Source organism: Stigmatopora argus, chromosome 17 (genome assembly GCF_051989625.1).
Source record: "Stigmatopora argus isolate UIUO_Sarg chromosome 17, RoL_Sarg_1.0, whole genome shotgun sequence".
NCBI lineage: Eukaryota > Metazoa > Chordata > Actinopteri > Syngnathiformes > Syngnathidae > Stigmatopora > Stigmatopora argus.
The window spans coordinates 5,841,568-5,868,741 of NC_135403.1; the positions used below are offsets into that span (position 1 = coordinate 5,841,568).

At 39.5% G+C, this 27,174-nt stretch overlaps 1 protein-coding gene across 1 annotated transcript in view; it reads right to left on the reverse strand.

Annotated features, from left to right (window-relative positions):
- Positions 1-3,574: 3,574 nt before the first annotated feature.
- The window catches only part of pola1 (polymerase (DNA directed), alpha 1), a 56,249-nt gene continuing 32,649 nt past the window's right edge, over positions 3,575-27,174 (reverse strand). Inside the window, exons 35-37 of the mRNA XM_077624830.1 lie at positions 23,740-23,856; positions 12,740-12,836; positions 3,575-4,316 (exon numbers count right to left, since the gene is read on the reverse strand). Coding sequence (XP_077480956.1) covers positions 4,180-4,316; positions 12,740-12,836; positions 23,740-23,856 — 351 coding nt within the window. The 3' untranslated portion in view covers positions 3,575-4,179. The remainder of the gene's footprint in view (positions 4,317-12,739; positions 12,837-23,739; positions 23,857-27,174) is intronic.

Genomic DNA, 27,174 nt, shown 5'->3' on the forward strand with positions numbered 1-27,174 from the left:
AAACAGAAAGTCGGCACTCATGATTTACTTTCCCGGGCCACACAAAATGATGCGGCGGGCCAGATTTGGCCCCCGGGCCGCCACTTTGACACATATGTCTTAGATGGTTTGATGAGGTTTTGTTGAAAATGGAAGTGTGAGCAGATGACCTGCTTATTAAAGCGTTTTTTTTTGCGGTGTAAAATGGCTGGAAAATGGGTCACGTGAGTAGTGGTGGACTTGCTATTAGATTGTTACATTTTTCGGATATTATCATTCAAAATGCACCATGGGGATTCGTTACTAAATTCATGAATATTTCCCTTTTAAATTCTAAAAGGAGGCATGCCTAAATTATAACATTTCTAATGATTAGCACCAGCTGCAGGCTGGCCAAGGACTACCTTGACCCACATGAGCCCAATTGGGAATCCCCTTTTACACACATCGATATCTTGAGTTAGAGCTATAATGTTGACAGCTGCAACATCGGTCTTATTTTTTAAACTGTATACTAGAATACAAGCAACAGAAGTTTTCAAAATGTGAGACATTGCATGACGATCCTTCCGTTTGCATTCAAAAACTGTAGAAAAATGGCTTGGCGTCACAACAACAACAAGAATTCTAACACCCAAAAAGACCCTAGTGAGGATAAAGTGGTTCAGAAAATAAATGAAGTACATTTTATGAATAAAAAAATAACATTTACATAGCTTTGCCTTATAGTAGTTCAATGCTAAAATCAATGTAAAATCCTAAAAACAGGACTAACCATCAATAAATAAATTTGGACACAAACAGTAGAGTACCACATAGATTGTACTCAAAGGCACATATTCTTTATCCTCTGTGAAGAACAACTGAAATAAATCAAGTCTCTTAAGAATATGTGACTGAACAATTTTTTCATATATCCATGTGTACTGTATTTTTCGGACTATAAGTCCCACCTACCAAATAATGCACAATGAAGAAGAAAAAAGAATAAAAAAGTTGCATTTTAGGGAGGGCATTTTTTTTTAAACAGAAACAAACATACATTAAAGTAAAAATTGTTCAATGGAAGACAACAGGCTAAATAGGCACCTCTAAATGAAACATTTCCAGTTTTTTGGATAACTATAGCCTAAAAAAACAACATAACAGGCTTTCAGTGGTCAAAGAGGGAAAAAAATGTATAAGTCGCCCTTGAATATTAGCCGCAGGCTATAAAAAAAACCCTATAAAACCATAAAAAAAAGTAGCTATAGTCTGGAGAATACGGTATATTGCACATGCGCAATAACCAGCACAAAATCTAAACACTTCATTAAACCCTGTACAATATTACAGTGCTAATTTTCTTGTTAAATAAAAAGGCATAACCATGAGAATTTCCAATGACGACAATAGGAAAAGATGATTTAAGTTATGATAAGATATTTCGAGTAATCACAAAGACAATCGTGATTTTTCTTCTATTTGTGAAGTTTTTATTTCATCATCCACTGAAGAGGGCCATTGTTAACACAATAAATGTTGTTAACCAAAAATGTTATCATTAAAAAAAAGGAATACAGCAGGTAAAAAAACAAAAAAATGAGCTTTTCAAACTGCCTTTCGCACCATCACGTGACATGCAGGTGTCCCTCCCAATAGATGCTTTCCTTGCCTTAACCCACACACTTGTGGACTTGATTTGGCCCCTGATTTGGATTCTCGGGCCCTCATTTCTCCCACCACGTCCCTGGCAGAGAGAATAGGCCCAATCACTCCACGGTTTGTGGGCTCAGTCCTAACTCACTCACTCACTGGGAGAGTAGGCCGAATGGGCTTTGATGAACTGCACCCGCTCCCCTGGCCCCGTCAAAGAGCTGAATAGCGGGGGCTACGGTACTCGGCTCCCCTCTCGGGTTGCCCCTTAATTCCTCGTCTCCCTTGCTCTCATCCAATTAGCTCCGTGTATTAAGCGGTTTATCGTCTCATAACCGCCCTTTCAGCTCCAACAAGGGAGACACTTTGCAATAGGACCGGCTCTCCTTTTGACACCCTCTCGGCTGCTTGTAGTTCCAGCGCACTATGAATAACGGCCGGAGAATGGAGGACTAATTCCCTCATCAAAGCCTACCTTGTTCATCGCTGGTCAAAACGACAAGCAATAAAGCTTAACAGCACAATACAAAGAGACTTGTTCGACCTTATTAGCTTAGCGGGGTCGAATTAATGCGATGGACTCCATTTGACTGGTTTATGGCGGACGGGGACAAAACAAGGCCTTCGCTGCTTGTGTGAAAGGCAGGCTGCTGCTAGGAGGGGTAGATGGTTAACTCTAAATATATAACATGCAAATATGCAACACACTTATTTATTACCCATTTATTTAGGTCTAAAATGTCTTTTTCTGTGTCTGTATTCTCGCCCTCTTGCTACTATGAAAGTGAAATTTCCAAAATAAATAAAGTTATCTAATTTAATCTAATATTATATATATATATATAAATATATAATATATATATACATATACAAAATAAAATACACAGAGATGTAGATGATATACTGCAATATATAAAGTTTCCAGGCCATAAACACACTCACTGTCTCGCAGAATGTTTGATACACTTAAGACTGCCTTTGCAGATTACAAATGTTTCAAGTTTACAAGCAACAGCAGGACAGATTTGGAATGGAAAAACAATTGACTATATTAATAAAGATTTTGTTGGGGGAAATACAAAAAGATGAAATGGATTGAATGTAAACTACAAGGTATATACAGTTGATTTTTCACAAGTTAGAGGTCTCTTTTTACAGCAGTGGTGTCAAACATACATTCTGCAGCCCGGAAGCGGCTTGGTAAGGGGTCCGATCCGGGCCGCGGTATTGTTCTGCCCAACAGGCACGCTCATCTTTCAATGCCATTGACAGCTCTAGACGTCCAATCCATTCGTCCCTTCCAGTCCAAATTAATAGGACACCTAGCACCGTCAATGGCGGTTTGTAAGCTAACTCATTTTTGGGCCAAAAATAAACTGAAAATGAGATTTAGTTGGCATGAATGTGACCCGCGAACCAAACTGAGTTTGACACCCCTGTTTTACAGTATATACAACTTTGCGTTTTTTTGTCTTTTTAACCATTCGAATTATTTTTTGAGTCCTTTCCAGGAATGTTGAATTTACAAGAGGGAATTATGAGAAAAAAAAAATGACCTACATCAGAGATGACAAATCCATACATTTAGTTAATATTAAATGTATGGATTTGTCATCTCTGATGTAGGTCATAATTACAGATAAAATAGGGGATTTAAGGTGAGCATTATTGTTAAGTGCTGACACAATATTTCCTTCCGTACAGTTGTAATGATGAAGTTATCTTTATCTTGATAATACTACTCGAAGACATGTTTATTGACCCTAAAAGCCATATATTCATTAATATTGTGGTGACGATGGTGCTAATTAAGCAAGAAATCTTAAAACAAAACAAAAAACAGTTAAATTATCACTTGCGCATAATCAATCTATTATAATTGATGCCCGAGTAGCATTATTTACTAAACGTTATGACCAGTCAGAGCATGGCAGAGACAGCAGCATCTAACAATAGGAAATGAGAAGATAAATGCCACATTTATTTCTTTTTATTATTTCCGTATCAAAGAGAATCTCAACAATATAAAAACAACAATACAAAAGACTCCAGTAATTACAATACTAAAAGGAAACTGACAAGCGTTAAGAACAATGTGAAGTGAGAATTAGCCATGTGAGTAAGAATTGGGGCAGGAAGAGTGAAAAGGGATAAAAACGGTTAAACAGAGGCTGCGCCGGAGAAGATTTGCTGTTCGATATGGAGACAAAAGAGAAAAGGGACCCCTCACCCAAGTCAACTCCTGAATTCTTTGTCATCCTGGCTTGTGACGCACACACACACCAGGCATGAATGGAGGTAATCAGAACAAGTGATCATTGCTTTCAGGCATCCAGTAAGACCGACTGTCCAGGGTCACTATCATTTACTAATTAGAGTCTTATAGACCATATTGAACTTTCCCTGGAAATAGGTTATTTTTGAAGACATACCTGGGAGAGAAGATACTTCCTCAAGAATTTCATTAACACATTTACTTCCGTATTCTTCTTGATTTTGGGGGTTCAAGACAACATGGAACGTGTCGTTGATTGGCCACAAAATATTATACGATACTTTTCATTTTTACTTCAAGGCAGTGAAGGCTTGAAAGAGTTTGGCCAGGTTAATATCCGAGTAGCCACTGGTCGAGAGGACTTTATCTGGCACTTCTTTCAGCTTCCGGTACACCTCCTTTTCTTTGTTCCAGCGTCCAGCGCGAGCTAAAAAAAAAGGTGCAAAAAAAAAAACAAATAAAGAAATGTTGGTTACCTTCAACTGTTTCAAATGAAACTGAGGAGAAGATGGTAAATATTACATTTACACATCACCTGGGGTCAGTTTCCCCATTTCCCTATGACAGTAAAACATTGAGGGTCAAAAAAGAGATCACGGAATAAAGTCCAAGCAGAGCGTTAAGTCGATAGCTTGTGGGTTATCCCCTCAGGTGGGCTGCAGTGAGACCAATGATACCATCTAAAATGGGATGGTCACCATTTGCCAAATCTTAGCAGCGATACAGTGAGTGCTATTGCATCAAGTGTCATAAAACCCAGTAATAACACAGTATTGGGCCCAAGAGCTAGAGTATAATGGTGCAGCTGAAGGAGGTGAAAAGAACACAATTAAAGACTTTGCTTGTATCATTGTACAGTATATCTAAAGGCCATTCATTTTTTGAGCCGCATATTCTCTGGATAGTTCACGGGGCTGCTATAGCCTAAGACAACTAGCCATTGGGAGGAGGTGGGGTCCACCCTGAAAGGGTTGTTAGCCAATCACAGGAAAGAAGGACACATGAACCCTATAGAGCAGGGGTGTCAGACTCGGGTTGGTTCGCGGGCCGCGTTAATGTCAACTCGATTTCATGTGGGCCGGACCATTTTAGATAAAATATTTAGATTTTTTTTCGATAAATGGATTAAAAGAACTGGATTATAAACCTTGAATATTCTGTTTTTTATAGATCTAAAACAATGTTTATTTTAGCTTTTTTAATATATATTTTTAGGGACACACGAGCGAATTGGAGAACATGCCTTGATTAAGTCAATAGAACCACCTCATTCGCAAAAAGAAGATATCCGGTTTGACGTCGGAATGGAATTATGGGATATGTAGTTCTCGAAAAAAAAATTCCGAAAAAAGAAAATGGACAAGAAGTAATGGAAATATCGACATAGACAAATGATCTGTGTAGCATTATGAGCAATAAAACTATATTGTATAAAATGTTATTATCTCCCATTTTACATGGTGTATACTCCAGTGAACACAGCAGTCCTTACAGTTGTTCATCAGTGTCGATCCTTTATCCCTTTTTTGGGATGTTAAAGTTTGTTTCCATTGTAATTGCTTTTCTTTTGGACCCTGCTACACGGCCAAGCTTTTTTCTTTGTGAAAAGTGGAAGCTAAAAAAGGCAATGATCCTCCCGGCCGACAAATATAGACAAGGACTAGAGGCATAGGCGTCATAAAGTGGAAATATTGTAGGTCGAGGACATCGTAATCTAAGGACGGCCTGTACTTTTTTTTTAATGTTTTGGTTACCAAGACTGTTCATTAAACACATTACCACAGAATAACATCTTCAATGTGAGACGCTGAAGTAGGTAATGGGGTTTATAGATGACTGTAAACACACACACCTGGCTCAATTGTCCATATGACCATATTTCCTGTCTTGTCCTTCCTTCCTGCTACATTAGTAGCTGCTATATAAATAGAAGCCTACCAAGTGGCCATAAGGACAAAAAAGTTATACACTTACACGCGCGTACACGTGCACGTCTATGCGTGTGGTTGACTTCATTGGCAGAAGGTATCACGAGAACATATTCATGCTAACAGGGACATTTGATGGTAGGGGGGGAAGACACAAACGAGTCTATTTATCTAGGTAATAGATGGGGGTGGGTGTGATGATGCATGATCAAGCGAAAGCAATCATGTCATCATTTCTAAAAAGGTAGAAAATCATCCATCTCTCTCACCCCACCATTGCTCTTCCTCTACTCCTTTTTATGATGCTACCTCAATCACCATCAATGTGTAGATTAAAAAAAAAAAAGATTAAAAGAGGAACAAAAATACAATTGGGACCAGAGCGGACAAGTATGTGTAGAAAAGTTTGGCTCATATAAATAATCTCCAGTAAAGAGAGAAGTGACAAAGTCAAGTTAAAATGTATTAATTGATGGGAGAAGTTAAAATGTATTAATTGATGGGAAAATTAGTTTGGACAACGTTTTTTTGGCACAGTTTGTTCGTATTTAGGTGGAAAAAAACTGATTGTTTGACATAAACATTGTATACAAATGTGTGTCTATTTAGGCCTGCCACACTAAATTCCACCACAAAAGACACTGAATGGTTACATTCATTAGATTTCCGCCATTAGTATTAATAGATGGCCGAATAATGACCATCAGCTTTGCTGCGATTAGACATTTTTATCCTAGATGCGCACCCTTATAGTGTTGCAGATGTAATGGCCGATCAAAAATATTTTGTTGCACGTGAAGTTTCAACTATATATTCATGTATGTGTAAGTGTATATATATAGTCACTATATATATATATGTTACACTACTAGTGTAACACGCATGTTTGTTTATTTATTTATTTATTATTTTATTTAAGTTGATGTCTTTTCCAGTCTGTTTTCACCTTCTTGCTTGCAACAAAGTGAATTTCCCAAGAATGTGATGAATAAAGTTTAATCTAATCTAACAACGCGAGGTCTATCTGACCACTGCGAAGTCTTACTAAATACCATATATTTGGTCCCCGGATGTTTGGTCGACCGGACGTTTGGTCGACCGGACGTTTGGTCGACCGGACATTTGGTAGAACAGACGTTTGGTAGAACGGACGTTTGGTAGAACGGACGTTTGGTCGCCGGGTTCGCTCGCAGTCAAATTATGACAGAGAGTTTACTGTTGATATTTTGATATTAGATATTTAGATATTAAACTCACTCTCTCTCTCTCTCATGATTATAATTTTGAGAGCTGGTAACAACCCGGCGACCAAACGTGCGTTCTACCAAACGTCCGGTCGACCAAACGTCCGGGGACCAAACGTCTTACTCCCACCTGAGTATAAGTCGCACCAGCTAAAGAATACACAATGAAGAGGAACATTTTTTTTTAATTGTCACCTTTTTGGGCGGGTATTTTTTAATTTTTTTCATCAGAAACCAAGAACAAACATAAAGTGAAAAGGAGAACATTAGGTTAAATAGGCATCTGTTAACATACCAGTTTTTTTTAGATAACTTGCCTCAAACCAACAACATAATATTCGTTTAGTATTCAGAGAGAAATAAAAGCATATATGTATATTAATCGTATTAGTCGCAGGCCCAGCCAAAGTACGAAAAAATGTGTGACTAATAGTCTGGAAAATATGGTAAAATTCTACATACTATATCACTCAACCACAGCGTTTTTACTTCTCTTCGTTCTGTCTTGTTAAATTTCAGCTGATATATTTATACTCTTTTATATTACCTTGTGTTGAATTGTGCGATACATATTTTTTTGGATTGCCTTTAACGTTGGTGTCGACACACAGACATGCACACTCTATCAGCACTGGGCACAAGAACGTTAAGGCTCTGCATGCACTAACTAGGTGTAAATACAATAACAAGCCTGTAATTAAGTGAGCATGATGAAGTTAATGGAGATCGGCCATCGTGTCGGCCGCCTACATGAATATTCTATTAGGCTGCTGGTGGCGGGCAGCTGGAATAGCAGTTAATTTAATCACCACTCGGAGCATGGGGGAAACTTCTTTGTGTGAGTGTAATTGCACAGAATGAATAATTGATTCCACAATTGCACCCACAGACTTGGTGCAGAAAAAAAGGGAGGATGAAGAGAGGGAAGAAGGTGGAGAGACATGAGAGCGGAAAAGAGAAGTAAGAAGGAGAGTGGGGAGTGGGTGGACCATTATAATAGTGCAGCTCAAAGACAATTTAGTTTTATCAATGCGGCAAAATCACATTATGGCTCATGCGCAATCACGCTGCCCATACTTAAAGACCTGGAGGGGAGGAAAAAAAGCAACAGATGCAAAGATGAAAAGTGACAAGAAAGGATTTGAATGTGTCAATAAGAAATGCCAAGAGACCGGCTGCAGCGTGTTTTCACGAGCAAGTGCCAGGGTATGTACATAATCTATTAGACGCTCTCCTGCTGCGGATAAAATTACCTCTATATTTTTACTCAACTCCAGCAATCACACATACAAAAATGACATGCGCACTTGTTCCAAGCGCATGTTCAATCTACAGCCATTCTACTTAAATTTGGTCTACGGTGCTTGTTGAAGGTACAATAAAAAAAAAATGCAAACACATCTGAATAGAAATCTGAACTATCAAAACAAAACTATGGAAAAGGCGTTTTCATTGAACCTATTGGTTTAGCGACAATTGTGACCGGACGTTTGGTCCCCGGACGTTTGGTCGCCCGGACGTTTGGTCGCCCGGACGTTTGGTCGCCCGGACGTTTGGTCGCCTGGACGTTTGGTCGCCTGGACGTTTGGTCGCCCGGACGTTTGGTCGCCCGGGTGAATATAATTTGGAGACCTGGTTTCAACGGTAGATATTTAGATATTAAACTCTCTCTCTCTCTCATGAATATAATTTTGAGAGCTGGTTTTAACAGTAAACTCTCTGTCATGTTGTCGAACGTCCGGCGACCAAACGTCTGGGCGACCAAACGTCCGGGCGACCAAACGTCCGGCGACCAAACGTCCGGGCGACCAAACGTCCGGGCGACCAAACGTCCGGGCGACCAAACGCCCGGGCGACCAAACGCCCGGGCGACCAAACGTCCGGGCGACCAAACGTCCGGGCGACCAAATGTCCGGGCGACCAAACGTCCGAGTACCACCGACAATACAATCAAATGGCTAAAAACACAAAACATCAATCAACATTGTCATCTGTTAGATATGCTATCTTGATAGTTTAAAGGTCAACATTTTTTCCTAGTTTTTATTGCTTTGTCAAATTTTTGGCAGTAAAGAAATGTCAGAATTAGAGATTATGAGAAAATCGCTCATTTTGTGTAGACTAATGTTTCATTAGAAGGTGGGGCAAAGCCTGTATTAAGAAATTGCGGCCCTTAAATCAAATCTGCAAAGTGAAATGATTTCCAGGAGGCCTGGGTGGGAAAGGTCGCGACATCTCAGCTGGGGTCGCCCCTGGTGGCTTGTTCATGGGTAGCAATGTTCTAATATAAGGTAGTTACGGTAAATCATGGTTTTACATATTTTTTTATGTTTTAGCTTGGCAGAGTGACATCGTGGAAGTAAATTATTCAAATAATACTCTTGGTATGGCTGCCTTTCTTTTGTTCCTCTCTCAAAATAAGCAAAACTTCTGACTAGCGTGTTGGATTAGCTCATCTGAACAGGTAACTCGAGCAAATAAATATACATAAAAGTAAAGCGGCAAAGTGAACTGCAATAGAAGAACACGACATCGCCAAAAATGGACATTCTAAAACACTGTGTTTCTCGTGTTTTCGACCAATAAGACAATCATACTATATACTATAAAATCTTTCATGAGGGAAAAAAATGCTTGGCAGCACATGCACACAATCTACACAGAAAAACCACACACATGAGAGAATTGTATGTCTCATCCCTGTAATCTCAGTGATGTGGCTCCTGGCTATGTAATGCAGTAATATGTGGTATTACGGCCACAGGACAGAGGAAAACACTTAAACCTATACTTTCTAACAGCATGAAGGTGTGCGTGTGTCTGTATGTGGGTGTGCTACAGTTTTGGCTACTTGATGTCTTCCAGTAGGATCTTAAACAAGATTTCGGATGGTGGAAATGAGACATTACTGTCCATTCATTCCAAGAAGATTTAGTGTTCTGTGTTTAACCACAGAGTAGACCAGCATCAATATTTGTTCAGATTCATCCAAAGGTTTCAATTACTTAACCAAGCATGTGTAATGGCAAATGTAAATAATGCCTTGTTGAAGAGATGGCAATGGCGTTGTTTGGAGCACGTTTGCTCCAGAAAAAGTGAGGGAAAGTGTTTCAGTAATAAAAGTAGATTTGTTATGCGTACAAAAAGACCAGATGTGGCAGTTGCAAATCCTCTTAGCTGTGTCGTGAGTGTGCGGTGGGAAATTACAAGCCATAAATTGTAATATTCTGAGAGAAAACTATTAGTATTATGAGATTAAAATGGAACTATTACGAAATGAAAATCAAAATATGACAAAACTTTAATCATAGATTGTACTATCACAAGATTCTAATCATAATATTATGAGATTAAAGTCAGTTTGTTGCTTTATGTAACGTGAATCGGAAGTTGTTTGGTTTAAGTGGCTTCAACTTTTGTTGATGTTAAGTGTGTAAGCACAAAATGCTCTTTGCGTAATGATAGGAGATTGAAGTAATATTGGGAGTAAAAAAAGTCGTAATGTTACGAGATTTAAGTCGTTTTGTTGCTTTTATGCTACCTGAACTGGAAGTTTGGTTTTAACGGCATCAACTGGCGACAATGTCTGAATAGGCACAACATTGCTTTTCACAAAATATTACGAGAGTGAAGTAATATTGGGAGAAAACGTAATAAAATTAGAGTTTTTATTGAGATTATGTATGATTAGTTGCTCTGCAACTTCACAGAAACATATAAAGTGGGTGAAAAAGCAAGCATGTTAACGAGCAACATCAATTTTTTAGAGAAACTAAAACGTTAATCTAGCTTCGATGTCAATTTCCTTTTAAAATCGTAAAGTGAACAAAACCCCACTGACAGAATATGCATCTTAACATTGCACAGCATGGTACAATTCAAGAATAAACACCCCAGTAAGTAGACCCAAAGCCCGACAAAATAAAGGGAGGCAAGGCACACGCTGATTGGCAATGATTTTGTGCATCTAGGCTTATACAAAAATATAATAAGAAAGCAGAGGTGGATGGCTATAATCATGTTAGTGGCCCTGGTCCTTTATTTTAGCGCCTTCTATCGTTTGAGTGGCCATCTGCTGATTACAAGTTATAGTTACCTCTGCCGTCTCATTCGTGGTTACCCAACAGCCCTGCCATTCAAGCATACATACATAAATATTTAATCAAATAAATAAATCACTCGGTTGAGCAGCCCTTTCTGATCAAGTGACATCAATCAAGGAGAACTATGCGTAAAAAGGCCTTGTGGCTTCTGCCTACCGAGCGCATACAGACTGGAGTGGCGTCTATTTGAGTCCAAGGGGGGAAATATACGCTCCATGTCCCATTACAGCAGAAGGGCTATCCTTTTTTTCAGCGTGCCCATTACTTGCCCTATCATTTCTCCAAATCTAAAACCTGTTTTCAATCAACACATCCAAACGAGTGCCTGTCTAAGAGAGAGCGGTAAAGGTGGACAGTGAGGGAAGGGCTGGGGGAAAGCGATGGAGGGCTCTCTCCGCCGTTCTCCCAGTGATTGGAGCATTTTGCATTCTGTACGTGCGTGTGATTGAATCCGTCTCCTAAATTAGGGCTGTTGACTCGAGGAGATGAATGTCCTTAACCCCCCCTCCCATGTACAATGCCCATACTTTGGTGTGTGTCTCGGTGTGCATGGGGCAGCAATGATGAATATTTTAAGTGCCGCCTAGGTAACGAGCTTACTTTCAGCCATTGATTGTTAATGCTATGTTACGTTTACAGTAATTGTGAGAAAACTATGATGGCGACATTAGAATTCAAACAGCACCTTCGCTGCCTTGATTCCAATTCTTATGAGAGTACTGCAGAGTAAAAACACAAAACGGCAAAATGAATAAAAAGCACCATTTAGGAAGCAATGCTTGCTTTTCTTCAGCTGCAAACACATACCTTTGGAATCACAGCCACATACCGGAGAAATCAAGAGTTTGGTAAACAGGTTGTTGTGTCGTTTAGGCGATAGGCTAAATAACTGTAATTAGCTTGCATTAACAGACGTTTACAGCCTGTCCTCCATTCTCATTAAAATACATATTTTATATATATATATATATATACATACATATAGATGTATACATGTGTATATGTATGCATATGTATACATGTATATATATATGTACATGTATGTATGTGTGTATATATATATATATATATATATATATATATATATACATACATACACACACATACATGTATAGACATATATATATATACACATGTATACATATATATGTGTATATATATACATATGTATATACATACACACATCTACATACATACACATTTCTATATATCTATATATATATATATATATACACACGCATGTATGTATGTGTATTTGTATATATATGTATATACACATACACACACATACATGTATATATATATATACATATATATACACATACATATGTATATTCATACACACATCTACATACATACATATACACACACACATATATATACATACATGATACATATATATGTATATATTTTTTCTTTTCTTAAATGAAATTACCCCCAAAAATGTGATTTATAATCCAGATGTTTTTTCTCATCATTGTGAATTTTAAAGATGGCGCAATCGACACCTGTCAAATCTTGAACACAAGCATTCAAATTCCAAGGTCTTGCCTTTGTGTGAGTGCATGCACTTACTTCTATCTTCCCCTGACAGTAGTTTGGCACATGAATGGTCCCAGTCAAAAATGAACCTATAGAAACAGATCTGGTTGTACAGGGCCTTCTCGGAGTACTGCAAAGAGAAAAACAAACTGATTAAAAGTTGTTCACTTTCATGGTGGGAAAATGCTGAAGACGGTGAAAAGCGTAGAACATGTGCGTTCCTCTGCGTGAAGCAGGAAATCAAATTTTCACGTTTTTTCATCTTTGCTGCAATTAAGTCGGATGGGTGACAATGAGCAACAGTGAGCCATGCAAACGAAGGAAGAAAGAAAAAAAATCCAAAGGGTAAATACAGAGAGGAGTGAGATAAACAGAATGAGACGCAGATGGGGAGAGAAAGAAGGGGATCAGGCCTGAAATACCCTCCCTCATAATAGTTTGTTGTGATAAGCTATTGTGAGAGAAGAATGCGAACAGTCGAGGCTGTCAATTTGATTAGCCATTATACTGCATGCTTAATTGCAGTTACTGGATCTTCATTTCCTCGCTGCGCTAAGCCCCAAACCCTTACCGGCGTCAGGTGTGCGCCTAGTGAATTATTATTACAACCCGGTAGGAAGAATCCCCCGACAATTCCTTCTTGACACTGTTGGGAGAGAGCGATTGCCCATTATACCTGCCAATCGACCACGGGCGTAATTGTAATTTCAGTTTTTACTGCGGTGGTGCAATCAAATGGCAAGTGTTCCTAACATAGCTCGGTGTCAAATATGATGAGAGCGTCTGTGTGTAAAGGGATGGCCGTGTTTAATGGCCATCGACGGTTGCATGCACGGAACGCACAGCTGTTGACTACTCATGCGGCGCCTCGCCAACAACCAAACCATGTAGGATTGATAATGGAGCCGTAGGTTTGGTTGCTAAGGTTTTGCAAATGCACAGGCACACAAAAAAGAAGAAAAAAGCATTACATACAGGAAAAAGAAGAATACACATACATGCATGAACGTTCAAAAAATACTATGCTGATCATGGGAGAGCCAATTGTTGCTTTCTGATTGAGTGACAGGTGTCAAAAAGGCGTGGCTAAAATATTACAGGGTTGTTATTGAATTTGTGGCACCTCAACTCCACCTTTCCTTGGCATAAACGTGCATACGGCTGCTTCATCATTCAGCTCAGCGCTTTGTTCCAGCGCTGACACCATTTCAATTTGCTCCACAAATCTGCAGCATTTTCTGCCTGACTGCCTAAGGAGCAAACCAGCTGTGAAATTGCCTCTCTCCCGGGAGCACAGGAACAACCCCTGCTCCCTACCCAGTTATGTAGTACCCCCTTGCTTGTCTTCATCCCCTACTGACGCTACCTCCCACCATCACAAACAACAGTTTTTAAAAAGCGTGTCATTATAGGAAAAATATTTTTAAAAAGGTACATATTTACATGTTAATACGTGAATCACGCGGGAACTGTTTTGAGTTGCTTATAAAGGAAAAAAAGAAATGTTTAAAATATTATATACACACATGCATATATGTACATATACAAATACATATGTATATGTATATTTTTATACATTGTATATGTATTTATATATATACATTCGTACATATATATATACATACATAAATATACATATATATGTATTTATGTATATATACATACATATATACACATACATACATATATGTATTTATATATATACATATATTTACATACATACATATATTTATATATATATATACACACACATACATATATGTATATATATACACATACATACATACATATATATATACATCGTGACCGGACATTTCGTCGACGGACAATTCGTCGTAGTGGTTAGAATTAGGGTTAGGGGATAGTGGATAAGGTTAGTGGTTAGGATTAGGGTTAGGGGATAGTGGTTAAGGTTAGGGTGATTATAATTTTGAGAGAGAGAGAGAGATAACCTGGTTGATCGCTTTCAACAAATTATTTATGCAACAAAACAATCGTTCGCGAGGAAGCAACCGTTCGACAAAAATGCTCTTCGACTAAATATGGGTCATTTTCACATAATTCAGCAAATAACGGTAAAGATATGGCCCTGGACTTTCCCTTTATGTGTTACAAAGTTATAAAAATTAATTACTACTGCTTTGTTTGCCACATATTATACTACATTTGGCACCAATTTTAAGAGAAATCTATTTGAGACACAAATACATTGAGAGCCAGTTTATGTTGAATTTGTCCACTCCGTTAGATGTCCAGAATCTAGTGTCACAGTTTATAGGAATGAAAAGTCGGGTTATGATTTATTTGTTTGTCTCTATTTAGAATGTGTTGTTTAGATTTGTTTCAATAGTATTTTCACTCAAGTTGTCTTTGAGAAAAATGCAAAAGAATTGCAACTGCAAACAGTTTTACTGATGTACCTTTCATATCAGTTAGTGTGTCTTTACCGTTATCACATGAGAAATACACCAAAAAATTCACAGTAAATACACCAGGTGGCTGGTGTGGGAGAAGTACCAGGATGTTGTCAGCCATATTGTCAACGCCAGCTAAGCAGAAGCCATGAGAATGAAACTAAAACCAAGGTAAGGACCATACCTGTGAAATGTCGTAACAATTCCATGTCTTTACCGATGTCCTAAAAACTTGGTGAACATAATTACTTTGCTTTTTAATGAACTGGGCATGGTGTATGCATGCAGAACACTATCATTTACTGAGTGCCAAGAAATACCATCTACCAATGTCAAAGGCTGAGGTGGAATGTTGTGTCTTTACCGTTAATAAATTTTGTCTTTACCGTTATTAAAAGGTGTATACAATAGATATGTAGAGATGAAATACATATTTTTAAATATACAACAGATATGTAGAGATGACGCTAACATGTTATGCTATGTTTATGTGTATACTAATTCCTGCTTTGATTTGTAAAATTTCCAGAACATGAATCCATTTAAGAAAAAAGGCGGTAAGCCACCTGCGAAAAAATCTAATGCTGCAGCGATGCGCAAATGCAGGGAGAAGATTAAAAATGACCCTGGAGCCTATCACAAATATTTAGAGAAAGAAAGGGAACGATATCAGAAAAGAAAGGCACAAGGAAAGATTCCAAATATTCACCCATATTTTTTAAATTTTAATTAATTATGTTTTCATTAAAGTTCCAGCTAAGATATTTCCAGGCAGTGCTAGTGTTGCTAATTAGAGATAATCAGAATGCTTGAATTGCATTTTGTAAATTATTCATTTTCTGAAAGTGTCTTTACCGTTATTTGCTGAATTATGTGAAAATGACCCATATCCATTTGACATGTCTGTTCGCCAAACTGTCTGGTGATGAAGTGTCCGGCGACGAAATGTCCGGTCGACGAACTGTCTGGCGACGAAATGTCCGGGTACCATATACATACATACATATATATGTATTTATATATATACGTATATGTGCAGACCCCAATGAACTTGGACAGTCCAAGTTTCCAAGGTAGGCCCGGAACCAGTTACAGACTACCAGGGGTGGGCAAACCGATCCTCGAGGGCTGCTGTGGGTGCAGGTTTTTGTTCCAACCGATCCAGCACAGACACTTTGACCAATGAGATTTCTGCAGAAAACAAGAACTGCAATCCGCTGATTGCACTTGTAGGACACCAGATTGGTGAAAAAGTGTCCTCTTTATGGGATGGAATGAAAACCAGCACCCACTGCGGCGGCCCTTTGTGGAATAGTTTGCCCACCCCTAGTTATGCTATCAAATTCAGTTTTCCAGTGATGCTTCCATCCAAGCCATAAATGCGGACCAACATCAAGCAGTTCCACGGATGCAGCTGCAAGCGCTGATGGCGAGTAGAAAACGTACATTTTACCCTTAGCCGAGACTCCAGCAGGCTTTGAAACTTTTTTTTTCAGATGCAATGAGTGCTTATTGCCGCTTGAGTTAGTCGTGCTGATCAGCTTGACAAGACACCATAATGAGTCAATATATGTAAATCTTTACTAGGCAAACACTATGGGAAACAAAGGCGTATAACTTGTGCTCTCGCCCGCAAGCATCCAACCATTCAGCACTGGTAATTTCTCTATATTGAAAGGCATAATTGCCTGCTATTTGAAGATATTCATGCCCAATTTTTGAAATTAATTTCAATTGGGGAGAAATGTAGAAATGTCAGCTCCAGTGAAAGGGATTTGATTTCAATTATCCTCGTTCAAAGGACTGTGATTTCCAAATACACTTAAGCAAAATTACGACAAGAATTTTTGTTCGGCAAAATTCAGTGTTTAAAGAGCGATTAGGCGATAATGGGGCAGCTTTGAGGCAGCGGTGAATGCAGCCGTCTCCCTCTGAAAGGCACTCAATTATCTCTGATTGCTCCCGCTATAATGTATCAAATAGAGATACCTGCTATTGCCGTAATTTGTGTGAAAATTAACACGGTGCAATTTCTACTAGAGGGGAAAAAGGGAGCTCTAATGGGTGCCTGAGCGTACATCAATAAAGCGAGGGGGGAGAAAAAGGGAGTTGTGTGGGGAGGGTGAGGAGGAGTAGAGAATACATGGGAGAGCTAACGAGGGAGGGGAAGGGAAAGAAAGTGAAAAGAAAAGAGCAGGAGCAAGAAAGTGGTGAATAAAAGGTGAAAGAAAGGGAAAGTCAGGAGAGAGATTTAAAACAGGGTATGGACAAAAAGAGCCTATTTGAGTTAAGCGCAGCGTATGTGGGTGGGAAACAGCGAGGGTGGTAACGGTAGAAAAGAACAGCAAGAGAGAGGGGAATAGAAAGAAATTTAATTTGCTGAAAATATTACAAATTGCACCTGTGCATAACTCTCCCAAATTACCAACCAATCAAGGCAAAGTGCCTATTACGCTCCCATTACATGGAGATCAGATCACACTCTGAATCTGTGTCCAGCCACAGAGGGCGGAGGAGTAAAAGGCAGATTGAGATGGCGAGATGGAGGGATGAAATGAAAGAAGTGAGCCGAGGCCACCCCGCTGTGATGATAAATGTACTATGATGCTAAACAGAAAAAAAGAGCGTATTTACATTCCAGCAGCAGATGCGGCAACAAGAAAACTTGATTGTGTTTGTGGCTCAATCAATCATGAACACTATTATTCACAGTGATATAGCAGATTACTTGAATTTATGGAAAAAAAATTGACAAAGTAATAATATTACTGGAAAAAAAAATTCAACATCTAACACATGGTTGAGATTCACCTCTTCAAGCATTTTAATAATGAAATCAATTCAAAATAAACTTTCTGCAATCGCTTAGCCTCAAATCCTCGATTGTTCCCAAATAAAAGAGTCTAAAGGTTCATGGTCATCTATTAATGTCAAGGCAGAGTAGCCAATCAAGTAATATTCTAGACTTAGAACCTGTAGCGCATTCATTTGCGTATTAATTTGTTACTACATACCTGGCAACCTCAGCCAATCGCTCCCCTTATTAATGATTGCAAGTCCCTTTATTAAACGATAATAAACCGTACAAATGCAACACGGCACATATTTACTCACATAGTGCGCACTCCTCTAAATTTTCCCCCAAAGTGGACGTATAATGCCCAATTGGTCGGTGCACTTTTAGTATGATCTCAATTCAAGATTCTGTAGATGTCGCTGTATGACACTGAAAGCTTGACTTTCTGGGTACTTTGCTTGCTGACGCCCTATATTTATATAGTGAAAAGGCGGACGGGTATAAGGGGAATGTACGTGCGCATATGGCACTCGGATGTTTCGTAGAAAGACGTTTGGTCCCCGGACGTTTGGTAGAACAGACTCTCTCTCTCTCTCTCTCTCTCTCTCTCATGATTATAATTTTGAGAGCAAGAGATTACCTGGTTTCTCGCTTTCAACACTAATCTCTCTGTCTCTCTCTCTCATAATTTGACAGCGAGCGAACCCGGCGACCAAACGTCCGGTCGACGGCCCGTCTGTTCTACCAAACGTCCGGTCGACCAAACGTCTGGGGACCAAACGTCCGGGGACCAAACGTCCGGGGACCAAACGTCCAGGGACCAAACGTCCGGGGACCAAAAGTCTTTCGACGAAATGTCCGGTCACGGCGCATATCAGGTTTAAAACAGGACAATATTAGCAGTTGGCGATGACGTTCGTCTGCAACCAGTCAGCGAGACAATCCACTTTAGAGCCGAAATGGTTAAAAGGAGATTGGTTTTACAAAAAACGTACTTAAACAAAATCCTGTACAAAAGTTTTTATAAGGTCTACACAATTTGAAATGATCAAAAAACTTATAAAATAGGGGAAAATCGTATTGGTCGACAGGTATGTTACTATGTAAATCACATATGTTCAAAGGGACCACAAATGGAAGCAATCCACTGACTGGGGTATCAACAAGCCAGATTGTTTCATGAATCGTAGGAGTAGAAGTTAATTGTTTGGAAGAAAAAAAATCCTGGTTGTTTTTGATGGATTGACTGTCATTGAAAAAATATTTTGTAATTATTATTATCTTTACAATACCAATGACTGCTTAATTGGCCTTCTGGTTTTGGTTTCAGTTTGGGACCTGCAGATACACTTAACCCTCTGGAGTCAACAGAGGCGGCGCATCTGTGCTGATGTCATTTTTCAAGCCTCAGAATTTTACGATGATGTCACCCACGTGCTTGTTTGACAGTGTGGAAGTGAAGTTTCACCTTTTGTCATGTATACCTGAAGTCAATAAACCAGGTAAAATGGGGATCATGCCATTTGAGTTGTATCTTCTGATTGCCCGCATAAATAAGCGTTGAAACGCTGCTTGGACCTCGTATTTATGTCCATATTGTTTATTTTGTTTGTTACCCTGGTGAAAAGGATTATCTTCGGCACTGTTGTACTTCTGTATAGAACGTATTTTAGCCATGTTATGGGTAAAGGCCAAATCAAATTTCAAAACATTTTGTCAACCACGTTTGGTTGTCAATAGGACAAATAAAGATTTTAACAAACAAATTGAGGACCCAAAATAAAGATATATTTGGTCAGAGTGAATAAAAAAAAAGTTCGGACATGTAGGTTATGTAGTCCTGAAATAAGCCACTTCCCTTAAATCTGGTCATACAGCAGTATTTCTCAGATACATTAAGGAATGTGAATTCAATGTACCGGTCAGTTGACTCAGATAGGAGTCGGACTGACACAGTCAGAAGCCCAGTATATTACCGCATAGCGCTGTCAAAAAAAAAGCGGGTAACATTCTGATTCAGACTACAGAACTTGATGTTGTAGGTACAACGTGACGACATCCATGTCCTCTTTCCAGGGAAAGTACTCAAGGCATGTGCTGAAATACTAGCACCAGTCTATACTGACATTTTCAACCTGTCACTAAAACAAGCGACCAGCTGCCTAAAATCGGCCACCATCAAGAAGTCACCCACAAACAATCTGGATGACTTCCGCCCAGTAGCACTCAAACCAATCATCAACAAAGTGCTTTGAAAAACTGGTACTGAAACACATCAAAGTCTGTCTTTCCCTCATTCACGACCCACATCAGTTTGCATATCGGCCGAATAGATCCACTGAAGGTGCAATAACCACCGCTGTCCATACTGAACAGAGCCACCTTGAGAAAAGAGGGAGCTACTATGTCAGAATGATCTTCATCAACTACAGCTCAGCCTTTAACACAATGATACTGGACACCCTTATCCCCAAGTTGGCCAACCTGTGGCTCCCACCCTCTACCTGCTCCTAGATTAAGGACTTTCTGGTCAACCGACCCCAACATGTGAAGCAAGGTGGGCACCTCTCATCCGCCCATACACTCAGTAACGGCTCGCCCCAAAGCTGTGTGCTTAGACAACTACTTTACTTGCTCTACACGCATGACCGCAGACCCACGCAACCCGAGAACATCATTGTGAAATTGTAATATGAAAACGGTGGTGGGGATGTTCATGGAGGGGAGCGAGACGGCCTACAGAGATGCGGTCCTTAGACTTTGCAAGTGGTGCTCTCTCAACAACTTGGAGCTGAGCATTTCCAAAACTAGGGAACTCATCCTTGACTTCCGATGGTACAAAGCTGCTCCTGCCCCCCTGTATATCAACAACGAATGTATGGGGCGAGTGGAGTCTTTCAAATTCCTGGGGGTCCATAGCTGTGTTGACCTCTCTTGGGCATCAAACAACACATCACTGGTCAAGAAGGTGCAGCCGAGGCTACATTTCCTGAGAGTAATCAGAAAGGAGCAACTCAACACCAAATGTTGGTGATCTTCTACCGGTCAGCTATGAGAGTGTGCTGACCTATATTGTGTCAGTGTGGCACTCAAGTTGCAAAGAAGGAGACAAGAAAAGACTGCAAGGGTGACCATCACAGGTCAAAAGCTCATCATCATCATCAGTAGCAGCAGCACTTCGATACTTGCACTAAAACACCACAGCTACCTCACGTGTTACTAACCACTTTCAGTCTATTTTTTTTGCATCACTTTCATGACTACTTATTTGTGTGCATCATGGTGAATCTTTAAATCATTGTACTTGTATAATGGCATTCGTAAATAACAATAAGACTGAGGAAACAAGGCACCAAGCTGGAGAGCAAAGAGCTGCTGTACCCGTGCGCGCCACCATCTTGGATCTGAGGGTCTAAAGGTCTCACAAAACACGGACAAATAGACTTGGGGCAGTTTTTTTCCGGAGCCAGCAGGGCTCTGAACTTGCATTTGCACAACACACAATCCCTTCTGTGCAATAACAATGTGCAATATCTTAGATTTTACTTTGCCCGGACGTGAGTGGAGTAGCACCACTAATTTTGATATACGCAGCTGTTGTATACGGACAATAAAGGCTTTTGATTTTGATTTGATGGCATTTAATTCAATTCAATTATGGAATTTGGCAAGCAGTAAACAAATACCCTATTATGTTACAGATGGCAAACTAGTTACAACAACTGTTCAGCAATCTCAGGAAAAGACTGTTGCAGAGTTGCCAAATTGTGGTTGACTTTGAATGGGACAGAAATGTGCTGTGGTTGAGCAACAACAGTATGAGTGTTTTTTTCTTTCCTTATTTTTATTTTTTTAGATGAATTGTGATTGAGAAGGTGTTCATGTTCAAATTCATGTAAATCCTCATTCTGGTCTCTCACAAATGAACAGGTAATATCGGTATGTTCTTGATGGCACAACTACATTCATCAGTTAACCAAAATGGTTATGACAGTGGTAGAGTGCTTGACTTCTTGTTCTCAAACGAATAATATGGCCACGGTCAACAGCTTCATGAGTATTTAGGCTGGCTGTCCATTATTTTAGCCTTCAAATTTGTAATGACTAAGCGTGGTGTTAAATATAATGCTCGGGAGAGGGTAAAATGTCGAGAGGCTGCATTGCTTTAGGTACCGAAATGTTGGATGAGTGAGCATGGTAGAGTTTGTATTCAGCCTGCAGTTTAAATTGCCACAGCCCTCAGGCACACCAACAGCCTCCTAAGTGGCTACAGTGACAGCAAAAATTGGGCTTCTGGGTTACAATCTGTCGCCACACAGTCAGAGACAGCAAAGCATTGAGCGTACTGGATTAAAATAAATAAATAAAAAAGTTGACAGACGAGTTAGGGGGGTTGGTTAAAAAGGAACGGGGCTTAGAAAAGACAGACTGGACTGTCACACTCAAGTTAAAATAGAAAGTGTTGTTAAAACCAGTGGTCTAGCTAACAAGTGTTCAGAAAATGGCTACCAGTTCCAAAAACACTTTGTAGCTTAAAGCCATATTAGCGTGCTTCAATGCCTGTCGAGACATACTTTTAGCCCTCGACAGGTGAAACAAAACTAGCACTGAATATGACAAGAGGTTACACTTGACGTATGACAATGACCATATGGGGAGATGGCAGTATGGACCATCTATCCTCCGAATAGAACTTGAGGTGACAAACCACTGGTTGAGTACAGGCGAGTAAGCATGTGCACACAAAAGCCATCATATCTATGCTGTACATTGTACAAAGTGTTAAGAAATTGTTTTAATTCATAAAACATTTTAGAATATGATTATGAGCACTTGCTTTTCTAGTGGTAGATAAAAGTTTCATAATATCACTAGCACGACATATCTTATGTGCATTATGTTAGAGCTAGTAATTCTGACAGTGGGTAAATTTGCTACCGCAACCAAGATGGCGGCGTTCAAGTGGCAGCCGGTGGCGGTAGCTCCGTCCACTCTTGCTCGTTTTTGTGTTTTTGCTGCTTTTCTGTCTTAATGATTTGATCTGGTGATTCTTTATGATTCCATTTACTTTGATTTGCTTTGTACTTCGTGCTTTTGCTTTGTTGTTCTGTCTAATCACCCTCTTGCTACTGTCACAATGAAATTTCCCGAATACGGGATGAATAAAGTTGTCCAATCCAATCCAATCCAATCCAATTACATGTATGTTTATATTACATAACAACGTAGAAAACGTGTAAGAAGTTACCATACCATGCTTAAAGGAAGTTGCGTGCAGGTCTTGTTGTTTGAGGTGAAGTACTACTGTGACACCAACTACACTTGCACACTACTTTATCATTGGATGAGTTTTGGAAATGTTCCAATCTTCCAAAGTGTATTGCTGTTTTGACACTTCCATTGCGTACCTTCGCAAAAATTACCCCAAATCCTCGCACAAAAACGCTTGTTGCACATATTGTGGAGAAGTTTTGGATCAAAATGTTTTTGTAGTTGACAAACCGCTAATTGCGAGTATAGGGTTTAGATTAAAGAAATATATTTGTGTACTGGAACTGTTGTATCAGCTCTCACTTGATCACTTCTATCAACCAGTCAGGAAAATATTCCTTGGGATGAAGATACATTAAGGTAGGACCCTGTGCTATGTTAGGAGAGCCAAGTGTAATCTATCATTGATCTATAGATATAGTACTGTTCTGTAGGTAAAGCCTTTTCAGCGCCACAGCACCATCCCCTGGACAAATCCTTCAATAATCAGTGCATTTGTGTGTGGATTCATGTCAAATGCAACAGAAACAGTGATGAGGTACATGTCTTACCTCTGGCCTGAGTGTCGCTCTGCTGCAGGCAGGGCAGATGGGTCCATAGCGGGAGAACGCAATGGGCAAGCGCCTCATCCTATTCTTGCAAGCTTGGTCCTCACATACCAACCAGCCCTTAAATAGAAACATACTCAGTAAACATAAAACATTCATAAATAATACTTATTTACAACATACACTCATACAATTTGAGAATACAGTGGTACCTCGACCTACGATCAACTCGTTGTACGACGAAAATTTCGATCGAATAATTCGCCCGCGATACGATCAAAATGTCGAGATGCGACCAAGCCAGGTGGCCATGACATGAGAGGCTGTTTATCATTGTAGCGCACTGTCTTTTTTTGCCGCATCTCTTTCGTGTGTTACAGATATCTACGAGCACTGAACAGTTTCTTTCTCCTACGCATCGACCAAGAAACGCACAACGCGCATGCGCGGGCAAAAAGAGGGCTTTCTGGGTAATGAAGTATACTCGTGCACACAACACTGATTGCCAATGGCACCCTTTCTCAAAATAAAACTTCATTACCCACAATTAATACGTGGGTAGGAGGTTGCATTTCCTGTTTCCCCCCCTTAGCATGTTAGCTCCCGTTGGCGGAGCGATCGCTAATTCAAGACTACTTCTCGTTGGCAAGTGGTCGTGTGTTATCCTATTGTGAGGACATCTGTGTGCATCATTTTCGGAATATTTTGAAGGGAATACAAGAGCAAACAGCCCATCGATAGCGAGCGTGAGGGTGGAGGCGTGGCAAACAACTAACCCGGCCAGAACGAAGGTAAAAAAAAGATTACAACAAAATTAGAATTCAGTTTTGTGTGAAGTTACATTAAACGTTGAGTGTCTGTATATATTTATCCAAGTTAATTTAAATTTGTTTGTTCTTTACGAGTGCCGTGGATAAAGTCCCCCCAAACACCCCCCTCCGCCTCCGTGTATGCCGCTGTCTCTACCCTCCGCAAAATGCGTCTAATTTTACTTATATTAAACACATTTTATTACTATTAAACCACTTGTTATTTATTACTTTGTCAATATATGACAAATTAGAAATAAAACATTTTTTCCAATCCAATATCCTGTTTTTTGTGTTTTTTCAGAGGGTTGGAACGAATTAATTTGTTTTCAGTTCATTTCAATGGGAAACGTTCGCTCGAGTTACGAAAAGCTCGACATACGATCTCAGTCTCGGAACGGATTACGATCGTATGTCGAGGTACCACTGTATTCTATTAACATTCATTTGGTGGTCTATGATAAAAAGAAAAGCAAACTAGGGTGGGGACCACGGCTTTGAGGGGCTCCGTTTGAGTTAGATTTATGTACCCAAGACAGGTGCTGTGTCCTGACTCAGTCAATGAGCACGTACTCTTACATGCACCCCAGCCGCCGCCACCCCCCACTAGCTTCTTATGCCCTGTCATTACAAAATGGGGGTTAATGCCCAACTAATCACAGAGCATAAGAACCACACTCTTCAATGCCAAAGCTTCCTTCCTATTCACAAACTCCAAATAACCCCCATCAGCACCTGCAACCCTCCCCCAAAAGAAGCAATTCCAATAGAGAGCAAGTTTTAAATTACTGCAGCAATTACACTAATTAATTTGATAAAAGTCCAGAAATAAATGGTCTAGTGAATTAAATTTAGATTCACTCTTTAGATCAGACAAAGAGACAGACAAAAATGGGAAACAATGAGCTCATGAGGAGCAAGGAGGCACATGGGGTGCCATCTAATCAAGGTATTTTGCTAGCGTTGGGAGTAGAGGTGTGCAGTCTGATGTGAGTGGCATAAAGGCCTATAATTGCATAATTATATCAGTGGATACATGCCATACTGCATGCAGATGTCAAAATGACTTCTACGTCATTTAACCCTGTAGGGCCTTGTGCATGTCATTTTCAAGACTCAAATTATGACATCCACATGGTGGCGGTAGCCCTTGTTTGAAAGTGCAGATGTGGAATGTCATCCTCGTTTTTACCTGAAGTCAATACACCTCGTAAAATGTGAGATAATGCCCCTCCTATTGGGTTTCATAAATAAGCATTAAACGCTGTATTGATCATGTGTTCATGTCCACATTTTTGCAATTTCTTGTCCTTTTTCCCCTCAATCGGAAAACACCATTTAGTACTACATATCTCACTATTCCAATCTGATGTCAAACCAGGAATAACAATTGTTACATGTGAGGTACTGGTGAGAGACCAGAAGAAACGAGTGTGAAGAATCTATTTCATATGGAAATTTACGTGATAAAAATATTATCCAGCTTCCAAAAAGTTGTTAAGCATGTTTAGTTGGCAAACTGAGGATATTAATGTTTCTCTATTGGCCAAAAAGCTTGATATATTTGATCAGAAATTTGTCCTGATTTTTTTTGACATAAACCAGGTCATTGTAAACAAGTCTTTCTTTGAAATATAAAGGAAAGATCAAATCTCATGCAAAATTGGACAAAATAGTAGGCCTGGACCTTGAAGGTTTAACTAAACAGGGCAAACCTGAGCCTAGGCACTGCAGTCAAAAGGTACTTGAAAGGCTATCTGCCCAAAAACATTTTGTGCCCACTGAACCACTTTCATTATTAATGTGTTTTTTTTCTCGCCTAAGTGACAATCGCGCAAAAAAAATTCCAAGTGGTACCTGGAAACAACTCTTAACAAAAGTTTGACAAAACATTTCAAAGGTTCAACAATACAACATTTATCCTTACTGTATTGCTATCCCAGAATAGCAAAAACAACCCAGGCCGAATTGGATCCCCCTGACACAAAGATCAGTCTCTCAAAAAAATCTGTTTCACTCCACCATTTTTCCGTGACATGACTACGCACAACTAAATTCCATGAGGTAGTAGTGGCAGCCTGATTTAGAAGACCATTTTTGAATTTATCGGTAAAACTTGTGTACTTCCAAGAAGCACATTCATTAACGCATTCTCTGCCTAGACCCTCCCAACAGTGCACATTTACGATTGCTGTGCTGCCCAAAAAGCCCGGAAACACTCTTTCGATCGGTCATTGCACCCTCACCACATAAAGCACATGTGTCAAAGTGGCAGCCCGGGGGCCAAATCTGGCCCGCCGCATCATTTTGTGTGGCCCGGGAAAGTAAATCATGAGTGCCGACTTTCTGTTTTAGGATCAAATTAAAATTAAGAGTATAGATGTATATAAAATTTCCAGATTTTCCCCCTTTTAAATCAATTATTGTAATTTTTTAATCCATTTTTTCTGTGTTTTTAGTTCAAAAATCATTTTGTAAAATCTAAAAATATATTTAAAAAGCTAAAATAAACATTGTTTCAGATCTATGAAAACTGAATATTCAGGCCTTTTAATCCAGTTCTTTTAATCCATTTATTAAAAAAAATCTAAATATTATATCTAAAATGGTCCGGCCCACGTGAAGTCGA